Source organism: Colias croceus, chromosome 12, assembly GCF_905220415.1.
Source record: "Colias croceus chromosome 12, ilColCroc2.1".
Lineage (NCBI taxonomy): Eukaryota > Metazoa > Arthropoda > Insecta > Lepidoptera > Pieridae > Colias > Colias croceus.
This window is the reverse complement of record NC_059548.1, coordinates 9596279-9621048: the sequence shown is the minus strand read 5'-3', so window position 1 is coordinate 9621048 and position 24770 is coordinate 9596279. Positions and strand designations below refer to the sequence as shown.

The window sequence follows — 24770 nt, the reverse complement described above, 5'->3', positions numbered from 1 at the left end:
GCAGGCGGAAAGTTAGTATATCATAAAGAACCTTCCCTGTGCCTTAACCACAGATAATATATAGCATTATTATTTTATCTGTGGTTAAGGCACGGGGAATGTTCTTTATGAGTTCTATAGGAAAAATACGAAATAGGCGCAATTGGGCAGTCATCTGCTAGTTAGCTAGTTAAAAATGTTAAATTACTAGCTATTTTAAAACGAAAGTCATACCAAAGTATTTCATTAATTGAATAACTGAAATATATTCAAGTACAGTTCTGACATAAAATATTATCCAAAAGTACACAGTTAATTATATATTAGGCATATTTAGAGCATGAAAAAATAAACTTAAAGTTTAAAATAAAATATGATTTATTTTACTCTGATGAATTGAAATATATTAGTGTTATATTGAAGGGGAATAAAAAACAAATAATAAAGAGTAGTTACAAGACTCTTTATTATTTGTTTTTTATTTTTAACTGATTTATTTCATAATTGAAAAAAAAAATGTTTTATCTAAAATGATGATTAAAGAATTAGCTAACAGCTCTTATCAGTTACCGCTAAATATATCGTCAACCACGATAGGGCTGTATATCACACATCCGTCGTAATAGGGCTGACAAAATAATATATGGAAACATTTTTAAAGCAACAGGTATTAAATAAACAAAACCTTCTTAGAATAATTTACGCGCCAAAACAAACATCTTGGCAACGTTTACAGATAAAATAAAATTTGTGAATGGATATTAAACAGTTTTAATTTATTTAAGTGTTGTTTATAATAGATTTCAAAATTATTAACGCGAAACTATTATTGTAAGGATTTTTTATACAACTAAGAAAAAATTTTATGTAGGTACCTGGCACACAAGAATCATAATTCCCACCAATATTAAAAAAAATATATAATTCAAATTTAAAATAGAAATGCGTTTGTTTTCGCTTGGTTTTCGCATTGATATGACTAATAATATAAACAACCCTATTAGTATCAAGTAATTTTTATATCGTTAACTCATAAAAATACGTCAACAACCCTATTCATAATATTTACACTTCCCAGGCACATTAATAATTATAATGAGTTTATTTTTCTCTCAGTAAACGATCATATTTAGTAAAGGATAGTTAACAATATGGGATTCAGTGGTAGTGAACACAGGCTCTTGTGTCGTATAGAGAAATTTCGGTGAGTCATTTTGTGAACATAACCTCAAAAATTTCCCGCGTTTTTTACTTTCCGTTATCTGTGGGTCGAAATAAGTGTTTATCTATATTTGAATTTTAAACACTAGTTTATTTTTAGTATGAAGTGATTGTTATGTTAAATTAAATATACAAATATCTAGTTCTTTACAGCTTCTTTATTTCGTATTTAAAATATAGTAGGTAGGTATGTCTATTAACTATTCTAAATAAATTTCCAAAACGCTATGTAATACGCTTTAAAAAAAGTTACACTAATAACATTACTGCCGATCGTTGATAAAAGTACTTACCTAAAAATAAATAATAATTAATTGATATTAGTTTACACAAATTAAAGGAAAATAAATAATTATTATGCTTATCTAATAAAGTTAAAAATACAATATTTTTATCTCGTGTGATCCGTTAAGGTCATGGGATTATTGGCCGGTCAGGGTGAAATAAACAGATTTTTTACGATACAAAGAATGTTATTTTTTACGATCACATAACATAGCTTTCCTCGTTTAATATTGTTTCCTCGTTTTAATAAATCAAATATCAATTGTCCACTTAACTATATGTATAGGATTAGTCAAAACAAAATCTTCAGCTTTATTATTAACGTCGGTTTATTAAAAAAAACTAAATAGGAGGTTCTACGTTCGTCTGTGTGTTTCTCTTTTTGTTGGGTATCTTGTTAAATTTTTCGGCAATTGTAACCCATTTTTTGGAATTTTTCTCTATGTAAAGATTCAGTATTTAGCTGTGCCCCGCAGTTTTACCCGCTCCTATTGGTCTTAGCGTGATGATAACTTAACCCATTGAGCCCCGAGCGGCCCGATCGGACCACGACACAATAGATTTTCTATTGTGTCTGTGATCCCGGGGGCTGAGTTACATATTAATAAGTGTAGCCTCTATGTTGACCCTAGCTGTTAGTAATATTCATGTAAAATGTGAAGTAAATCCATGCAGTACTTTTTTAATTTAGCCCATTCAGGCCAACGGACAAAAATTTGCCTTCGAAACCGATTGTAAAATGCAGGTCACGCGGTCACGCCCCAAGTATTCTTCTAAAAAAAATATTGAATGTATGTACATTTTTGACTTTATTGGAGTAAGTTACGTTAAATACAATGTATTATATGTATAGATAGCTACAATATTCCTCTTTCCGCAGGCTCCAACGCCCAGTATCCGTGCAAGGCGTGATGGAGCACGCTTTACAACACCGCGAGCGTGTCGGCGTGCAGGATTTCGTCCTGCTTGAAGACTACCGGTCGGAGGCCGCGTTCATAGACAATTTGAGGAAGCGGTTCAGTGAAAATATTATCTATGTGAGTGGGAATAGACAACTTTTAAATGAAATTATCCATAAGTTAAGTTAGTTAATCGCAACTACAGTGCCACAAACTTAACTGACCCGGTGACGGTGTCACTGTTGTCGATTTTAATGCCCCTAAACAGTATTTCCCCGGATGCAAGGGTAAAAATAATGTCATTGCCAATGGTGTAAATTAACATTAATAAGTAACTTTTTATTTATGCAAAATATTTCGTATGAAAAGTCTGTGAAAATGTGACATTTCAAAAAGGCGGCACGTAGTTCCAGTTTTTGCCACCGGGTTAAGTTTGTGGCACTGCAATTACAGACTGTACGTCATTTATCCTTTTTTAAAGAGTCGTCATTTATCTATCCATATAATGTAGCTGTCGAGATTATTGTTCTAACTATATGATCACATATAATATTAAAGATTGATTACGCATGTTGAAAAATTCTCCCACGAGGAACAACATGGGTACGCGCAGACAGAGAGCGTTCTGCGTTCTGCGTTCCGCGTTCTTTGTAATGTGGAGGATCTATAGCGCCGGCGCACACAGAACGCAGTTAGACCGCGGCGGTCATTCGGAACGCTTGCGTTCTCGCGTTCTCTGTACAGAATTACAAAGAACTCACGTTCTCGCTATGGCTGGTCCGTCTTCTCCAATTGGTATCTTGTTTTTCTATTTCAGATTTTACATAGTCGTGTAACTCATTGAAGCTATTTATTGACTCCTCTAGACTCCACAAAAGCAAGGCTTCATCTTCGGAAGATGAACTTTCGAGAGATATGTTTCACGTGCGGAGAGTCGCGAAATAGAACGCAAATGTCTTGAACGTGCTCCTGTGTGCGCTAGAAGTTAGAACGCAGAACGCAGAACTGACGAACGCAGAACGCAGAACGTGGAACGCAGAACGCTCTCTGTCTGCGCGTAGCCTAAAAAAACCGTAAAAAACCGTATTGTTCATCAACTTTTGCTCTACAAATGTTTATCATGAATACAAAGCCTAATAACTCACATACACATTTGCCTTCATATTTTATAAAGTTTATTTTAAAGCTAAATGTATAAACTACCCTCAAAATGTAACAAATTTTAATACATTTCCAGACATACATCGGCAACGTACTAATATCCGTGAACCCGTACAAGCCTCTCCCGATCTACACAGAAGAGAAGACCAAGCTCTACTACAAGAAAGCCTTCTTTGAAGCGCCACCTCACGTGTAAGTTATTTTTTTTGTTTGTATCAATTTTTTTTTGGGCATTTCACTCCATTCACAAATTTAGAAGATAACCTACGTTTTTTTGTTTTTAAGAACGTATTTTTTTTTTTAGTTTTATGTTATGTTCCTCGTGAACCGTATTTGAAATATGTAATTGTAAACAAAAAACTACCCACATTCAAATGTAAAGAAACCTCTCTAGTTTCCTTGAGTACACTCATCTTCGTCTCTTGAATTCGACAAAATATTTTTTTTTTATTTTACCATTAACTTTTTTGACGTTTTTAGTGAATATAATGTGTAACGTAGTACCGGTAATAATACTGCAATTTACACATTTTTAAAGTACCTACATCCATTAATTAAGAGAAGAAGAAGAAGAAGTACCTACATACAGTATAATATTATAAGTACATAGTTTCATTCTAAGCGCTCTATTTTCACATATTATTTTGTTACCAAATTTCTTTTCTCAGTTTCATTTCCACTATTAATTAACATAACATTCCTAAATATTAAATAACATCGAATCTACAAATGATTATAACACTACATTGGCTTCATCCTTGAGCTACACAATATCAAGCTATCACAGATCGATAGAGATAGCAATATTGATAGCGATACGATTAGTTTGGTATTTACCCGACTGTGCTAGGAAGAGTATGGTTTTTAAGTGTATGTATGTATAGCAGAGGTGTTGATTTGTCTGTATAGTGAATCTAGCGTCGAATAAACCTGGTCTAAATGAAATCTAATTAAGGATTTTTCTGACGGTGATCAAACAAGTGAATGCTCATTCTAATCCCACTATGTCAAATTATTTTAGTGTAAACAAGCGTAGAGCATTCCTTCGTTATTCTAAGTGCGTTCGAAAAGATTTTATTCAGTGTTCTAATACTGAACAACACTGAATACGAGTTTTCGTTTACACTAAAAGATCACGAAAGAATGCTCTTGCTCTAGCTCTAGCTCTATGTTCGTTTGGTCTAAATGCACCGTTGCAATTTTGCAAAACTTTAATGTCTTTCATAGAGTGTTTCCAAAATATCAACTTGGTTAAGAGTATTATCTTTAAAAACGCCGAATTACAGTAGGTACAAAAATCAAGACAACGTTGTCGCTGGCACCAGCTGGTCCAAAAATATAATTTACTAGCTTTCCACCCGCGGCTTCGCACGCGCAGTCAAAGAAAAACCCGCATAGTTCCCGTTCCCGTGGGATTTCCGGGATAAAACCTATCCTATGTCCCGGGGTAAAAAGTAGCCTATGTCCTTTCTCGGATATCAAAATATCTCTATACCAAATTTTATGCAAATTGGTTCAGTAGTTAAGGCGTGATTGAGTAACAGACAGTCAGACAGACAGAGTTACTTTCGCATTTATAATATTAGTATGGATTAAAAAAAAAACCAATCTACTTAGTCTATACGAGTGATGAGAATTATTATGATAATATAGAGTTTTATCAAAATTTATATGAATACCTGATACATTATATTATACATTATAATACTTATCATTTTGATAAGATTGTACCTAGGCGATAATATTATGTTGGTCGTTAGTCGCTACCCAATAGCAATTTTGTTTGCAAATATTAGTACGAGTCAGAATAACAGGAATAGAATAATATAGACATCATCAAGTAGTATTATTTCTAAGCTAGATAAATTATTATTAGTGAACACTAGTTTTAGCCCTCAACGTGACTTTCAAAATACCGAGATAAAAAAAGCGTGTATGCCGAGCTCACGTGTCTGAAGTGAAACTTCTTTAGCAAGATTCAAAGATACCAAAATCTGAAAATCATCGCCTTACTCCATGACGTGACGGTATTGACATGACGTGACCTTGAAATTTTACTCTCAAAGCGCCTAAAGAAGTGTCACTTCAAATATCAAGTTTTCTTAAGAAGACGTTATTTGTGTGTAAACTTCATTCGAATTTCACCAGTTTCTTTTTGTACGAAATTGTATCAAATTTCCAAATTTCGCGTTTATAATATGAGCAGGATTAGGCAGTGACCCTAATTATAAATATTTAGTAAACTAATTAATTATAAGCCTAACATTGACCCCTGCCTTGGCCCGACGTTAATCGGGCGAGGCCAGTGAAATGACGAGGTTTATACCCAGGCCAAAACTTATGCAATATGTTAACTAAACTGTCTCTATTTCACGCCCTAAATTATCTTTAATGTCTGTATAAATAAAAGGAAAGTATCTGTATCACTTGTAGTAAATTCTTCTACACTTTTTCATCTAACCGACGCCGACCTTTTTAGAAAGACGTCTAATATAAGAGCATTAAGCATAATATGATGTTTTGACCATTCTTCCCTTTTCATTACATATATGTTTTGAGGTTTCGACAACTGTAAATAATTTGAAAAGTATGTACTTATATCTTGCACTGGGAGATAGAGATGCCTATGCTTTATATTTCAACAATAACATCATTTCTATCGCGTATTTCCACGAGTTAGGGATAAAAAAATTGTTAAAATCTTATTTATTACTAGCTTCCGCCCGCGACTCCGTCCGCGCGGATGTCGGTCTTCGCGTGGATGGTTTATTTATCCATTTTGAGTACCTCTGACAATAACATCTTATAAATATCTATTGGACCCAATTCCCAAATACGGCTAGGCCTATATTAATACGCAACGTGTGTTCGCGGTTCTACGGAACAACGTCTATGGATAAAACTGAAAAATTAAGATTATTATTTTTCTACGTATTTTTCCAGGATAAAAAGTATCCTATTTTACGCCCAGGATAATAAGGTATAATTATACCAAGTTTCATCGAAATCGAACCGCTAGTTTTCACGTGATGCCTTCACATACAGACAGACAGACAGACAGACAGACAAAAATTTTTTTAATCACATATTTGGGTTTGGTATCGATCCAGTAACACCCCCTGCTATTTATTTTTTCAATATTTTCAATGTACAGAATTGACCCTTCTACAGATTTATTATATGTATAGATTCTTAAACACATAAATATTAAACTTATTCTTAACTAGCGAACCCGGCGAACTCCGTTTCGCCACCTTATGTTTAAATACCAAACGAAATGTTACATAAGGCGCTGTATGTGAAAAAGGATTTTCCCGCTTTTCCCGCTTTTCTTTTGAAATGTTTCTTGAATTTTCTTTGCTACAAACCTCACGGAGCCAGTGACGGGAGACCTTTCCAACGAATGCAAATCCGTGGAAATCGTTTCGTGCCTTCTGGAGTTATAGCGTCAGGAAGGAAAACCCGACTAATTTTTATATCCTTAATAAATAATTGATTTAAGGGGAGTCCTTTCAGCGAAGCGGAGTAAAATTGGTTTGCAAGATCAAATTTTTCATGTATTTGCAATTATATGACGCTTCTAGAAAAAATAATCAATACACTTCAAGATATTTCCTAAAAAGTGTGCTAATTTGTTACACAACCACGTGTATTTTGGTCGATCATATAAAATCATAAAAATAGGCTAAAATAAAGATCGAAAACGAATTATTTATTAATGAAATTTCTGATTTTGGAAATAATTTTTATATAAGGATATGTATTTTGATGTACTGCAGAAAACGTGCTAAATTTTGGTTTTCTACTGAAGCCCTGTAATTATTAAATACATATTATATCTCAGAACTTAACGTTGCCCAGCGTTTTCTTTACAAACCGCGCTGCCCGCTACCCCGCCAGTCCTGATCAGGCGCTTGCTAACGTAGGACCTGTGTCAAATTATCTCCGCTCGATTTTACGTTTTGAGTAACGATAAATTATTGAAAATGGGTAACAAAACAAACAAAATTCGGAAGAAAGCAGTGTCAGTATAAAAAAAAAGAGTAAACTATAAGAAACGGTATGTAAATTGAGTAATATGATAAAAACGTAGTTACTTGATGACACAGAATAAAAATATCAGTTGGTCATAAAGTTTCACCTCGTATGCTTTTATTTCAAAACGATAAAAGCTGCGTTACTGTGAAATAAGAGTTTAGTTTATAATAATTTGTTTTATATATATAATACTAGTGGTCCGCCCCGGCTTCGCCCGTGGTACATATTTCGCAATAAAAGGTAGCCTATGCCCTTTTTCGGGTATCAAAATATCTCTATACCAAATTTCATGCAAATTGGTTCAGTAGTTTAGGCGTGATTGAGTAACAGACAGACAGACAGAGTTACGTTCGCATTTATAATATTAGTATGGATTATTATTACGTAATTGGTGTATTATTTGCATAATTTTGGGGTATTATTATTAATTACAGTTGTTTATTTTAAGGAAAAAAACAATAATGATTATTAGTTAAAAAATAATTGATAATAGTCAAATAATAATGATTTTTGACTTATAATAATTATTAATCACTACAGTAAAAGTTCCTTATTGGCGGGGTATATGTTCCATAAAATATATGCCTCGAATACAGAAACCGTAATTATTATATGGGATTATAGGTTCTACGTTATACGTTCCTAGGTGACGATTGAGATTTTTTTCGTGTCTCATTTTTTTTAGTTGACATTATAAACTAGGAAGAGTGCAGTAGACGTTACTCGATCACAATTTTTGTAACGAATGTGAAAGGCGAAACAATAAAACACGCAAAGCGGCTTTTACTATAAACGGAACTACATTTAAAAATATACTTTATTTATTGAGTTATAAGGTTGCTTCCATTCTGTTTATTTACGCTCCTTCTATGTCTCGTTTCAGCACCATACTATGCCTGATTAAATAAATAGATATTAGATAATAAATACAAGGGGAAGTGGGAGGCGGACACGCGCAGGCTCGCTCGCGCACCCTTCGCACACCTTACTGCCGCCACGTGATCGTAGTGATGTGACTTGACCAACGCTGTACTCGATAGTTTACAAGAAAAACTATATTTTAACATATTAATATTTGACTTTAATATTAAAACTCTTTTAAAAATATATTAAAAATAATTTTGTGTTGTGTTTTGTATCATACACTTTCTAATATTATGAATGCGAATGTATTATAGTGTAAATGTAAAGTATGTAATGTTACGATATTATATTTTAACCGCTAAATTGATTTTTGAAGGTCTTGGTAGGTATAGAATTGATATATATTTATATTGTTTATTATTTCATTTTAAATTATTAATTAATTCTTATTTTTATTTAACATTAAATACTATTATTATTTGATTTATTATTAAAAAATAGTACTAAACCCGATCTTTTATTTTCTTAATTTTAATAGTTAAGAAGTCCACACGTTTTTTCAGATATTTCAATTATACATTTTTTTTAAACTACTTATAATTAATAGAAAACTTTACATTATTATTTAAAATTACATATATTTATACTTTCTTCATACATTTCTCCTTTAATAACATATTGAACAATATATTTTCTTATGTTACATATTTATTTACATAACTTATCGATAGCTCAACACGCAATTGATACCTACCCATCCCTATTTGTCACACACACATTTATATAGTATCTATAGCTCATCTGCCTTCGATGCGCACTAAGCAATTTGTGCAATACACGCGCTCTATACTATTCTAATATTATAATACTCTAAGCTTCTACTGGTAGCAGCAAGTAATATTTATTAGTTACACCAAGTACTTCCATAATTATGTTGTGCTAATTAATAAATTCCTAGTACCTACTTATCTCAGTTTATAAAGTTGTAAATGCTTACTTTATTTACTTTTATATTTACAATCTGACACAAACACTTTTACATTGCTTACATAATAAAAATTGATCACAATTTACTTTTGATATATTTTACACTGTGGCATAGCGCACGTTACGAAAAACAAACGACGCGAGGAGCGCGAGGAGCGCGAGTCACGCGAACGGCCCCCCACACTTCACATCCTAAAATCTTGCCTCGCGTTGAAATACCTCGCGTTAATTTACAGATTCGCGATCGCTGACAACGCGTACCGCTCTCTTGTTTACGAGCATCGTGAACAATGTATTCTGATCTCAGGTAACGATTATACGATAATTAACTACTTAATTAATTTGTGTAATAATTGTTTGTTGACATTTAAGACCCCGAATAATTTGTTTGTGAAACTGATCTTGCTCTTAATAAATTCTTATGAGCTACTAGCTGCTCCGCGCGGTTTCACCCACGTACTCCTGTTGGCCGTAGCGTGATGCTAAATAGCCTATAACGTTCCTCGATAAATGGGCTATCTAAAACCGAAAGAATTTTTCAAATCGGACCAGTAGTTCCCGAGATTAGCGCGTTCAAACAAACAAACAAACAAACTCTTCAGCTTTATAATATTAGTATAGATTTATTCATCTGTACAATAATATGACAATGTAGGGCTTTTCTACGACTATTTTTAACGGTTAACAAACCTATCCAGTATTTAAACTCAGATACAAAAATAATATCGTAAAAAAAAAACCAAGAAAATATTAAATACTAGCTTACTGCCCGCGGCTTCGCCCGCTTTCTCTAAAACGATTTGAGATTTAAATTAACCTATCTCTCAAGTTGGATCGAACTGCACATGGTGTGCGAATTTTATTATAATCGGTTAAGTGGTTAAGGAGTCCATTGAGGACAAACATAACACGAGATTTATATATATTAGAAGATTATTCTTAAAGATTATACTTACCTGGACCAAAGTTGACCAACGAAAATTATCTGCCAATTTTTCCGCGTGTTAACGAACCTTAAAAGTGAGCGAAAAAAATTTCTGGTACATTTTTAATTTCACTCTATAGGAGAATCCGGTTCCGGCAAAACGGAAGCATCAAAGAAAGTTCTAGAATACATAGCAGCCAGAACGAACCATTTACAGAGCGTGGAAAATGTCAAAGACAAACTGCTTCAAAGCAATCCTTTGCTCGAAGCGTTTGGAAACGCTAAAACCCATAGAAATGATAATTCCAGTCGTTTTGGAAAATATATGGACATTCAGTTTAATTACGAAGGTGCTCCAGAAGGAGGGCATATATTGAATTATCTCCTGGAAAAGTCCAGGGTTGTGAGCCAGATGTCTGGGGAGAGGAATTTCCACATTTTCTACCAGTTGCTGGCTGGAGCCGGTCCGGAGTTGTTACAGCAGTTGAAACTACAGGGCAGACCGGAGATGTATAAATATACTACGGATGTTGTAAGTATCGTAAAAATGAATGAAGAGATTTTGCATTTAATATTGCATTATGTAATAATAGGGACTTTTGAGAATGTTTATATGATGGATAATATATTGAATATGCTATAGTGACTAATATAAACATTTTTGTGTAAATTGCTAATGTTGCCAATGCTCGCGTAAAGTCAAACACAAGAAAATAATGAATCTCCTTGTTTCAAATTGAAATTTTCCCCCATTTTATATTAAACGTATCTGTTATATGATCAAATTAAATTGCCTTTCTTGTGGATATCCAACTTTTCCAATACATATCAGTTTTTTATATCTTTTTCCTATTCCATATAAAATATTAATCCAAAAACCCATTTTTTCCTGATTCAGGTATCAGGCACCCAAAAGTTAAATGACGCAGAACAATTCAGAGCAGTACTAGAAGCAATGAAAGTTATTGAAATATCTGCTGAAGAACAAAAAGAAATCTTCGAGATTGTTGCCAGTGTGTTACATCTCGGTAATGTGAAATTTGTGCAGAATGAAAAGGGATACGCTGAGATATTGAATCATGATGCGAATAGTGGAAATGTGGCTAGTGTGAGTATTTTTAACCTGTATGAGGAGGAATTTTTAAATAATAGAATAGGGGCAACTGGTAGATTGAATGTTAATCATACGAAAAACAAATTAACGCATAGGAAAATGTTATAATATCTGTGTTGTATAATATAAATATGTTAATAAACTTTCAATTCACTGTTAATTTCATAATACGTCTGCAAAGTGCAGATACGTAAGTCTATTTCTATCACTGAAGATAAATAATCTTAAGTACAAAAAATTATAAATTACCGTAAACAAATCATCAATGACACTTTTTAAACATAACATTTCATAACTTAAATTTAATGCCATCATCATATTCTTCACCGTTATCTTACCTTGTTCTTGTCTTAAGCTTATTCTGTTCTATTATATCAATAAAAAATAGTAATTAGAACTAATTAACAATACTTCTAATAAATATCTGTTTTTCAAATTAAAAATCCCTTTACAGCTCCTCAAAGTAGACCAAACGAAACTTCGTGAAGCCCTCACAAGCAGAACAATAGACGCCCGTGGTGATGTGGTCAACACTCCATTAGATTTGGAACAAGCGCAATACGCTAGAGATGCTTTAGCCAAAGCCATATATGAGAAGCACTTTAGTTGGCTGGTCTCTAGGCTTAATTCTTCTCTAGCACCTAGGGATAAAGAGCCTAATTCGTCTGTTATGGGCATTCTGGATATCTATGGATTTGAAATCTTCCCGAAAAATAGGTAAGGTGAAATTTAGGCTATAAAGCTTACTTTTGTTTTTTATCCACATAACGAAGTTCACAAAGTCTTCCGATGATCTTTCACTTTAACTAAAACTGTTGAACTTAATTAAAATTATTTCAATTCTTTCAGCTAACGACTACCCCATTAGATATATTTATAAAATTTTTCACACTTGCTGACGATCCATGATAGCCTATTTAAATCTTTTTTGACGTACTTAAATAAATTTCGTTTTTTACCTTTATTTATCATTTTAAATAACAGAAAATCCATACAAAACATATCAGAAACGAACCACACCTTTTTATGAATTACCGATATTCTAATATGATTTTTCCCTAGTTTCGAGCAGTTCTGCATCAACTTCTGTAACGAAAAGCTGCAGCAGTTGTTCATCCAGTTGACATTGAAGCAGGAACAAGAGGAATATCTCCGTGAGGGTATAGAGTGGGAGCCCGTGGAGTACTTCAATAATATTGTTATCTGTGATCTTATTGAAGCTAGACATCAAGGTAATTGTGATGTAATTTTTACTTTTTGACTTTGGGAATTAAATCGAATAAGTCAACTTAAATAAGGGCCGATTTTTCAATGCCCAGATAAACAGCTAGATAGACTTTATTCTTCAGTTAACAAAATATTCAATTTTTCAATAGACGAATAGGACTTATCTATCGAATAACTACGTTATTTGAGGAATAAATCTATCTGCTGCTCCAACGGCCAGATAGCGTGCTATTCGACGATTAGACGTTTGAGTTGACAACTGACGCGTCAAATTTGGGATATTTTCGTATGTAATAACATAGAGCGTAGAATTTTTACAATAAAGCCTCTTTCTATAAAATAATTATCAATTAAAATCATATTGAAATTGATGTTTTTGATAGTACCTACTGATGATCATGCCATTGAAAATTTGCCGGACGCTGCCTTTATGTTGTTTCCATCGTAAAATATATAAATTTTAACACAAATTTAATCAAAACTCTTTACTCGAATCAAAACAATAATCAACAATCATAGAACACAAGATAAACTTAAAATGCACTCCTGACGTGAGTCTTAGTGACGGTTGTTGACATATTGCAAGTTGACTCTATCCCGCTCTAACCTGACTAATTTAATATGTTTGTTTCGCCACTCCAAGAGCAGAGCTGCCAATATGGAAATATTTGGTCAGATAGTTATTCATCAAATAAATCACGATTGAAAAATAGGCGAGCCGTTATGAGTTAAATAAGCAATTGAATAAATCTATTCGAGGGGTAGTTATTAGACTGTTTATCTGGGCATTGAAAAATCGGCCCTAAGAAAAGTTTATTCCATCCGACAGTTAACTGTACTCTCCTTATACAGCTTATCATTAACTGTAAGTTGCAGAACATTTTAAAATACTGATTTTTTTTACAGTTAATCGACTATTTACTGTCTGATGAACTTATTTTAATTTGACATTGAAACAGTAACAGAAGAAAACTTAATTTTTTTTTATTACAATGTGATAGAATAGTATGACAATGATTTTTATATACTATATGTACATATATGTATATAGGTTTTACAAACATACATTTTATATCTGCAGGTATTATTTCAATATTGGACGACGAGTGTCTGCGTCCAGGAGACGCATCAGACCTCAGTTTCCTGGAGAAGCTAAGCCAGAAACTTGACGGCCATGCGCATTACAAGTCACACAGGAAGGTCGATGTTAAAACGCAAAAACTTATGGGCAGAGATGTGAGTAGCGTTTGATTAAGTGCACATTTAATATGTTAATTCATATAGACAATGTATGCTATTTTGAAATAATTAATCAAGGTAATATTCAATACTTTTCTTCCTAGTATATATTGTAACTTAAAATGTTAATATTATCTATCAGTCAATAGATGAATGTTTTGGGGTTGCACAAGGTTCCATCTTTGGACCAGAATGAATTAGTGAAAAGTAACTTGCTTAAAATCATATTACTTTATTTAAATGTATGAGGTAGCACTTATACTCAATAAAAATTCAATAAATGCACAACACAATGCATAATTAGTTAAGTACACAGAAATTTCCGTTCGACTTCTGAAAAAAAGATGCATCTTAACATTTTTTTTAATACACTCTATTAAAATAGTGTCATATTATACCTATTAAAATCTAAATTTAATCTCATCAGGAATTCTGTCTCGTCCATTACGCTGGTGAAGTGACATACAACGTGAACACGTTTTTGGAGAAAAACAACGACTTACTGTTCCGAGACTTGCAAGGGCTTATGGCGGCGTGTGGTAATACCACTCTTGGGACTTGCTTTAAGGTATTTTTTTAAGTAATATTATTCTGAAAAAACCTCGAGAGTATCTTAAAATTAAGATGATAATTTCTTACACACAGATGCGAATTAATTTTTAAATTTACAAATTAGATTAGGTCTATCTTAAAAACTGACGAAGCCGAGTTTTTAGCTTCTTTCGTCAGTAAGACTTACGAAACTTACAACGATAATTCATAAATTTAATCTATTTATAATATTTTACGCCTTTTCCATTTGATTCACAAGATTCAAATTTTAATTGATAGCCGTTTTTTTTAAATCTGGAACTGAAGACCTATAAATCACCGGCGATCTTTATTTATTTATTTATTTATTCTCAGTATACTTTCTAATGGTTGAAACAGAACATTATATTCATATTTTCATTGGTAATTGAGGGTGAAAATTAATAATATTTTTCTAACTATTCAGGCACTAAACCTCTCGAGCAAGAAACGTCCCGAGACCGCGATCACACAGTTCAAGATCTCTCTCAACGAACTTATCAAGATTCTAAGTAGCAAGGAACCTTCCTACATTAGGTGCATCAAGCCGAATGACTTCAAAATGCCAAGTAAGTTAGAATTCATCATCATTATTCATTATTTATTATATCACTACATAGTATAAAACAAAGTCGCTTTTTCTGTCCCTATGTCCCTTTGTATGCTTAAATCTTTAAAACTACGGAACAGATTTTGATGCGGTTTTTTTAATAGATTGAGTGATTTAATTTATTAGGTTTGAGACAAAGCGGGTGAGGCCGCGGGCGGTATACTAGTTATGTATATTTTACCTTCTATAACTAAGTAGGTACATGAAATTTTAGTCACATCTCAAAATATTTTTTTAAGTTTTTTTTTGTTCTAAGTTTTTTTTTATTACGCTCTTAAATATAACTTATTAAAACTATATCGTGGTCGACTTCTTCATGAATAAAATACATTAGTACATCCTATGTATTATTTAATTTAATTACGTGAATAACGCGTAAGATGAATTAAAAAAAATTTGGGTATTTAAAAAAAATGACATTTTTCCATCTAAATTAATATTAAATTATATTAAAATACTATTTTTTTTATATTTCCAGTGCAATTCGACGACAAGCTCGTTTCCCACCAAGTGAAATACCTCGGTCTAATGGAGAACTTACGTGTGCGGCGCGCCGGCTTCGCGTACAGACGGACTTATGAAGCTTTCCTTGAACGGTGAGTCTTATTGCTATGGGAATAGGGATCATTTTTGAATGGAAAGCTTATTTTTGGATGTTTTATTTGTAGGAAGGTAACTTGACTGTTATTGATATAGTGGTTAAAGTTTCGTTTTTGCGTGTTTTGCATATGTAGGAAGGTAACTTGACTCTCATTGATATGGAAATAAGGTCTATTTTTGATAAATTTTTGTGTAATGTTAAATAATAATAGAAGACTTATTGTTATAGTGGTAAGGTACATTTTTGGGTATTTTTTTCGTATGCATGAAAGTCGAAAAGTAACTTGAATGTTGGTAAGGTGCATTTTTGACTGGTTTTTGTGTATGTATGATGGTAATTGAACTCTTATTGTTACGCTGGTAAGGTTCATTGTTGAATGGGTTTTATGTATATAGGAAGGTAACTTGACTCTTATTGGTATGACGGTAAGGTTTATTTTTAGTGATTTTTGACTATAATATATATTATATAGGAAGGTAAAATGTATTTTATTGCTAAGGAAGTAAGGTACATTTTTGAGTTATTGTTATGGTGATAAGTTTCACTTTTGGCTTTTGTGTATGATGGAAGGTAACTTACTTGACTCTGATGAATCCTATATCTGAAAAAAAGTTCAATGTGTGCTATATTTTTTTTAATTTAAAACGACAAATAGAGAACAGTTACATATTTGACTAATATTTATAAAAAAATGTTATTATTTCAGTTACAAGTGCCTAAGCAAAGAAACATGGCCGAACTACCGTGGACCAGCGCGTGATGGAGTACAGAAGTTGGTTGAAGCACTTCAATACCAAAGAGAAGATTATCGTATGGGCAAGTGAGTATAAGAAAACTAGTTGAAATAGAGAAAAAATTTAGTTTAATGAATATATGATTAAATGTTGCAATACAGGAGAAGCCAAAAAATCAACAATTAATGAAACAGTAACCGCAATAGTAGCAGTAAAAGAAAATGTTATTATTGAGTAGGGTAAACGCAGGTATTAACGACCCCTCTAAGGCAATTTCAAAATCAACCATATTTTTTAAGTATACTGGTTCTTCTAAAGATTTATAATTTCATTTTATATGCTAGTGTTATGTATAAAAAATGTATTTATTGAAGCAAATACATTCTAATAAAGGATTATCTTGTAAAAAATAATTTACAATGTGACTTAGTCGATTGTTGCTATTACCGACCCATAAAAACGGCTGTGAAGCTATTAACGATTTTTATGCAGCTATTCCCGATCGTATGTGAGAGGAAGCCTTTTTCCAGCAATGGAATGTATAGAAGCTAGTGATGATGATGATTACCGATCTTAATAAAATGAAATAAAAATGCAAATATATTCGTATTTTTTTATTGTAGTTATTTTTAATAAAACAAATGAGTACTTTTTAGTAATGAACTAAATAATTACAAACTTTTAAATTAATCAACATAATACTATTAATATATGTACATATATTAAATTAAGGATTTCAAACTCTAGGATATTTCGTTATGCTATTTGATTGATTGCTTCGGCGAGTTGTGTTTTACTGTATACTTTTCGCCGCTTTCGTGGCTCCATATTTCTGGAAAAAATATACCTAATTATATGTTTTATGTTAATTGAACCTAAAAAAAATATAATTTTTAATAGGCACCTATTATGTCATAAAAGTAATAAAAATATATTTGCACGCTCAATTACGAGCGGAATGTTTAAGGATCAATATTATCTGTATATACAAACATCTTTATTCTACATTCTGCAAATAAAGCAATTTGAATTTGAATTTGTAGATGAGAAACTAAACAATCTATATTCGATCGGTAATAGCTTCCTATAGTTGCTATTGCCGACCCACATGGGTCGGTATTAAAGTATGTAAGTATAAACCTAAATTGTATTACCGACCCATAAAAAAATGGTTATTTTAATTCATTTGACCATCAGACTATAAAATAGATTATAATTGATTAATGTCATACAAAATATGAACAAATGCATATTGTTTAAACAAAAAAAAACAATGATTTACTACTGTAACTATTCGATAGGGATCCTCGAAAATATCATAACTTTGTATAAATTGACAACGCTAAAAGACACAACACTAGACAAAAAAGTTTAGTCGCTAATAGATTTTTATGAAGACTCATAGCTTAGATTTAAACTGGTCCATAAGACCACTTGTGTTAGTGTGATATAATAACATAAAAGAAAATAAAACAAAAAGTTACGTTGCTGCCATTGCCGACTTACGGGTCGTTGATACCTGCCACGACTTAAACTGGTGAAGCTAACACCGTCCCATTTTAATTTTAAGTTTTATCGTTTCAAATTACTTTTTATTAATAAAATGTTGTAAGAAATGAAAAGTTGACACTTAAATGCATTGACATTTAGTAATATAAATTAAAGTATAGATGTCATTTGTTTGTAAATGTCTTAAAAAGATACTCACAGTACTTACCCGAAGGAACAACGGAACAGTACGACACGTCCTGCTTCCACGCTACCCCGCAGCAACTTACGCATTTTAACTCTTTTTTGCTCAGTTACTCACTCTAACGTTAAAGTATACGATGCTCAATTAATACATTCGTGTATAACTTTGCCTACCTATAGCTAGAATAGTTCTGGAAACGTTTAAATTTCGAATTACTTTTATAGGTCGGTAATACCTTCAGATTTTCGATGGGTCGTTGATAGCTGCGTTTACCTTATAATATGAATGTAAATATACATATATTGTTATAAAAAATACATTAAATTAGATTAATCTCTCATAGTGCATTCCGAATGAAACACTCTTAAAAACAAAAAACGATAATAAATAAGGATATATACGTAACATTATTAATTCCCTTAACATTAGAAATACACAAAAATAATTAAATTAACCCCAAATTTTCCACAGTACAAAAATCTTCATCCGCTTCCCTAAAACCCTATTCGAAACGGAAGACGCGTTCCAAATAAAGAAGAACGACATAGCAACAATCATCCAAAGCCGATGGAGAGGATACTGGCAGAGGAAACAATACCTCAAGATGAGGGAATCTGCTATTATTATACAGAAATGGGTTAGAAGATATCTGGCGCAGAGGCTCAGGGAGAGGAGGAGGAAGGCTGCTGACGTCATCAGAGCTTTTATCAAAGGTAATTTAGTAGAAAATAGTAAAAAACTTGGTAAAATTGGTAGAGAAAGCAGTACCTCCTGATGAGGGAATCTGCTATCATTATATACAGAAATGGGTCAGAAGATATCTGGCCCAGAGGCTTAGGGAGAGGAGAAGGAAGGCTGCTGACGTCTTCAGAGCTTTTATTAAAGGTAATTTCAGAGTAAGAACTGCAGAAATGGTCAGTAAATCATTGAGTAGTTAGAGAAAAGTTTCAAAATATAGGCCTATTAAATTTACATTTTTTTTTGTTATTTTTGAAAACTGACATTTAATTTCAATGAAATATTTAGAAATCTTCCTGTAATGTTTCTTAAAATAATTCTAATAAACCCAGTATCTAAATTACCATAATTTTAACATAATGTAATAATTTATTTTGCTACTACGCATTATTTGAAATTACCGTCACATTAATGAATTTCTTTATCAAATTCCAGGTTTCATAACCCGCAACGGTCCTGAAACGCCCGAAAACCGTCGTTTCCTCGCCATCGCTAAAGTCCACTGGCTCAAACGCCTCGCCACAATGTTACCGACCAAACTCCTCGATCTCTCCTGGCCCACTTGCCCCGCGACCTGTGTGACCGCATCACAAGAGTTGCAGCGGTTACACAGAGCCCATCTAGCTAGGAAGTACCGTTTAGCACTTAGTGCGACGGATAAGAAGCAGTTTGAACTGAAGGTGCTGGCGGAGAAGATGTTTAAGGGTGAGTATGAGGATAGGAAAGTTCTAGGACAGCTTTAGGGAGGTGGGATTTGAAATGGGATAGTGGGAGTCTGGGTGGGATAGTGGGATAATGGGTGGGATTGGCCTCATTTTAGCTACATGGCCAAAAGTCACATGGTTCAAGTTAAAGACATTAGCTTAAATAGTGCCAGGTAGTAATGGTGGGATACTGAATGGGATTGGTTCCATAATTTCTTCTTCTTTCATTTCTTTTAACCCATTGAGCCCCGAGCGGCCCGATCGGTCCACGTCACAATAGATTTTCTGTCTGTGATTCCGGGGCCTGAGATATAAATGGTCAATAACTTGGAATAGTTCACGCTATAGAATTATAAGCTGAGATGACGACATTCCAAACTAAAATGCACCCTATTTTACAGGCAATAAGATCAATAATCGTATCAAATCATAATTTAAACATTTTATATACAAATCCATATACACATATACAAATGCATATATTCAATATATTCAAACTAAATTTCACCTTATTCCACAGGCAATAAGAACAGTTATCCAAGCAGTGTAGCCGAACGCTTCGTAGAAGACCGTCTTTCCGCTGAACATCGTGTACTGCGGGATACTTTCATGGCCTCACCTTCTTGGCCTACTGGCGAACAGCTTATTGTGAGTAATTTTAACAAAATAACACTAATTTAATAATTTATAAACGTTTTATTTCTTTATAATTTAAACTTTAAACTTATTCAAATGTTAACAATGTGTAAACAAACTCAAACTGTACTACAACTCAATCTGTGACGATAACTCGAACTAAAACAGTAATTCAAGTTTTAACAAGCCCAAAGTGTAACAGTTAGTTACAGTTAGTTCGAGTTCGTTACATGTAACGAACAATATTACAACATTAACTCAAACAGTAACACTAACTCAAACTGTAATACTAACTCAAACAGTAATATTAACTCAAACGGTAACACTAACTCAAACAGTAATACTAACTCAAACGGTAACACTAACTCAAACAGTAATACTAACTCAAACAGTAATACTAACTCAAACGGTAACACTAACTCGACCTGTAACACTAACTCAAACGGTAACACTAACTCGACCTGTAACACTAACTCAAACGGTAACACTAACTCGACCTGTTACACTAACTCGAACTGTAACACTAACTAAATTTCTATAACTAACTAAAACTGTGAAACTCACTGAAAACGTAAATAAACATAATATTTGAACAATATTTCAGTACTCCTGCGAAGCGGTCAAGTACGATCGTCGCGGATACAAGCCTCGTGAACGGGCGTTACTTGCTTCTGATAAAGCATTATATGTATTGGATGCATCTGGTCGAAAAACATACAAACTGAAACATCGTCTGCCGTTGGACAAATTGAGGGTAGTCGTCACCAACGAAACGGATGGACTCATTTTGATTAAGATACCGCAAGAGCTGAAGAAGGATAAGGTAAGCGTATTGAAATTAATTAGGGTAGTTTGAAATATTGGTTTTATCGACTATAATAATTTAAATTGATTGACAAAATTATAAAAACCCATTTCGCCGTTATATAGTGAAATCATTTAATAAAATAAACGCTTTCATATTTTATTTATTTATTTGGGAGTAAGTTAGAAGAACTACATACTAATTTTATTTAAAAAATATATTTTTATTTAGGTATATTGTATTAATTTGTTAATGTATTTCAGGGAGATCTCATTATTTCGGTGTCGCACGTGATCGAAGCTCTGACGATCGTCACAGACTACACCAAGAAACCGGAACTGATTGAAATCGTTGACACTAGGACGTAAGTGTTGCCAATTATTACAAGGAATATTAATTAAATTATATAAAATCAAAGTAACCAATCAACAAAGTTTTTTTGACATTGAGTACCTACAAACTTTGAAAGACTAACAGTAATTGTTTTTGCCAACAAACCAGCATATGCATATGAAACTTTATTTATTTGATACTTAAGTGAACAAACGAAACAAAAATATATACTGTTACATAGATAGATAAAATATACTTAAAGCAATAACAAATAGAACACACAACTAATTTTATTAATCATTTTTTGTTTATCCATTGCAGCATAGCCCACAACCTAGTGAACGGCAAGCAAGGCGGCACCATCGAAGTGACGCACGGCCCGCAGCCCGCCATACAACGCGCTAAGAGCGGGAACTTGCTTGTTGTAAGTATTACCTTACGCAAAAATTATATAAATTATGAATAAAAACTGATTTAAGTGATAAACAATACACATACAGTACAAGAATGCGCAAAAGAATTAGAACAGATATATTTGAACTCAACCATTTGTATATAGTCATTATGACTTCCTCTAGAAGCACTTTTGAATCGTTATAACATATGTTTAACATTTACCACCGATTCGGAAAGCAGTATCTATGTAGAAGAACCAGTAAGAAACTCCATACTTCCATTGTTGCCCTTAGTTGCAGTTTCGAATATAACACTATAAAGTACACAAAAACAAAATAACTAAAAGATAATATGATATAGTGATAATCATTTCAAAAGAAACATTATGCTTTTATGCGTAGGTTTATATAAAACTAGCTTTCCTCCCGCAGCTTTGCCCGCGCAGTCAAAGAAAAACCCGCATAGTTCCCGATCCCGTGGGATTCCCGGGATAAAACCTATCCTCTTTCCCGGGGTAAAAAGTAGCCTAAGTCCTTTCTCGGGTATCAAAATATCTCTATACCAAATTTCATGCAAATTGATTCAGTAGTTAAAGCGTGATTGAGTAACAGACAGACAGACAGAGTTACTTTAGCATTTATAATATTAGTATGGATATACAATGCTCGTACACGCTCGTACTCGCATACATTCCTTGAAAGCACGTAGGCCTATAAACGTATAAAATAATATGTATCTAATCTAATCTTTTTCTTTTATTCCAGGTGGCTGCGACTCCCTAAACCAGTATTTAAAACTTTAAAAGGCAGTGAGATAATGTGACGACATCGAAACATTCTATTGCTATTACCATTTTTTATTGTTATTATCTATAATTTATTACTAGTCATAAGAAGAAGTCTTATCAAACGGCATTACTTTGCCGTAATTAAATAAAAATATTTTAAAAATCATGACAAAAAGTAAAAATTATCTTCCATTTGTAATAAACTAATAACAGATGTTACAGCTTTTTAAACATGACGTTATTTAATTTAAAATTAAAATGTTTTATTATATTATGTACTTATAAGCACTTGCGTAATTTTATATTATTTTATACATAAGTACACGTTTTCGTACAAAGTACTTAGTTTAAATGCCATAAGATTTTTCCACATGAGCGAAATGTGTCGATTTACGAAAAAAAGAAACCATGCAATAATAAATAAATAAATTATTAATTTATTAGTTTGCAATTACAGAAGAAGGCAACATTATTATCGTTTGACATTTGACAATTCGACAATCGACAAAAATATTGGCGCCAAAATTAAACACATTTGCTCTAATTAGCGAAATTTTCACGTAATTTCAATACGTTTTGAATAAAATAATATATATAAACGTACTTAGATTTTAGTTGAGATTTACAGTGAGAATTTAGAGGTATATTTATATATAGAGTGACTACATGTTCAAAGTAATAATTGAAGCCAAGCTGCATTTATGCGACTGGGATATAATTTATCGTTTTTACTTTTCACGTCCAAAACATATTATACCAAAACCATCTCTCATTTCCTTATCATCAGAATGGTAAAGGCAAGTCGATAAATAAAGTTTGGCTTCAAAATAAGAATCATACTTAAATATTATAACATAAACATGTTGTTTTATATTAAATCAAATGTGGATAGATTTATTTAAAATGTATAGGAACAAAATATATTAATTGACACATTTCCTTATGAATTTCTGCTGTAAGCTGAATCAAAGGTGCCTATAAGAATGAAATGTAGACTACCATTTTTATACAAGATAGAAAAATTATTATTTACACGCAAATCAATGTGAAAGTAAGTAGTTTCTTGTAGAATATGTGAAAATTGGCCATAGTATTATTTAGGCGAATATGTGCCTTATTGTAAATCATGGTAGTCATTTTTATAAAATAAATAAGTATGGAAAAAATCGTTTGTGTATTTATTTACCCTCCTCTTGTGACATGCTAAATATTATTTTAATAAACTACTATTGCGACCCAGAGTGAGTCTGGGGCCTTGAGTAATAGGAGCCAGTACATTTTCTATGCATTCAATGTATTCATAGTAGGTAACTACATATTTACTAATCTGTGATAACTACTACGGAAATAACATACTTAGTTGTTATACAACATGTTCGTTCAATGAACCCATCACAATGGTTTAGTATGTTTATTACTCAGAAGCCTATTCAATTTCTTATCAACAGACCAATGACCCCTTTCAGTTATGTTGTTTACATTGATTAAATTTTATTCATTCATTCAATGACCCCTTTCAGTTAATATTATGTTGTTTACATTGTTTAAATTTTATTCATTCATTCATTTTTGCAAACCTAATTCAATTGAATCGTGTGATTCCAAATATTTATTTTTAACAGGCTTTTATTTAATCTCTACTGAATGTTTGTATATAACATAACAATAATTACTTATTATGATTTAGCGTGTCCATAACACGCAGGGGAAATTTGTACTAGTGCAGAGTGGAAGCGCATCTAAGAATCTATCCAAAACGCGGAGGTAAGGTAACACTATTTCTCGGATTTTAAAAAAGACGCGAGCATTCTTCACTCTTCAGCATTCGCGGATCTGCACGTGAACAACGCTGATTGGTGTGCGTGCATTTGCTCGTATCCATCGCTCTCTAGCGAAACTACGCGTCCAATCCGATTCAATAGAACGCTCGACTATGCGCTTGTATAAATTGTTCCTTATTTAGTTATTTTTAACTATACTAAATAATTTAAGCTTTGTATCGGAAAAAGCATTCTACATGTTTCACTGGTCGATTTTTTTACGGATATGTAAGGAGATCAGCCTTCTGTCTCCTGCCAGACAGGATGATTTTTTAGACTATTGGGGTCTGGGAATCGAACCCACGACGTAATAATGCTTTACCCGTCCGATTAGGGCCCTTCTGGCCTCCTCCACTCAAGCGACAGCTCAAGCCGAGGTTCGTGGTCCCCGTGGCGGGGGGACG

The 24770-nt window shown here is 32.8% G+C and overlaps 1 protein-coding gene across 2 annotated transcripts in view; it reads left to right on the top strand.

The window, feature by feature from the left end:
* LOC123696516 (unconventional myosin IC) overlaps positions 1-22555 on the top strand; it is a 58118-nt gene extending 35563 nt beyond the window's left edge. For both annotated transcript variants that reach the window (XM_045642773.1, XM_045642775.1), the window contains exons 2-20: positions 2366-2522; positions 3622-3737; positions 9671-9741; positions 10500-10891; positions 11258-11467; positions 11928-12190; positions 12536-12705; positions 13782-13936; positions 14367-14507; positions 14937-15078; positions 15598-15715; positions 16427-16540; positions 18619-18860; positions 19321-19590; positions 20110-20237; positions 20830-21048; positions 21294-21394; positions 21685-21787; positions 22524-22555. In XM_045642773.1, the coding sequence (XP_045498729.1) occupies positions 2366-2522; positions 3622-3737; positions 9671-9741; positions 10500-10891; positions 11258-11467; positions 11928-12190; positions 12536-12705; positions 13782-13936; positions 14367-14507; positions 14937-15078; positions 15598-15715; positions 16427-16540; positions 18619-18860; positions 19321-19590; positions 20110-20237; positions 20830-21048; positions 21294-21394; positions 21685-21787; positions 22524-22541 (3130 nt within the window). In that variant the 3' untranslated portion in view covers positions 22542-22555. The remainder of the gene's footprint in view (positions 1-2365; positions 2523-3621; positions 3738-9670; positions 9742-10499; positions 10892-11257; positions 11468-11927; positions 12191-12535; positions 12706-13781; positions 13937-14366; positions 14508-14936; positions 15079-15597; positions 15716-16426; positions 16541-18618; positions 18861-19320; positions 19591-20109; positions 20238-20829; positions 21049-21293; positions 21395-21684; positions 21788-22523) is intronic.
* Positions 22556-24770: the final 2215 nt, after the last annotated feature.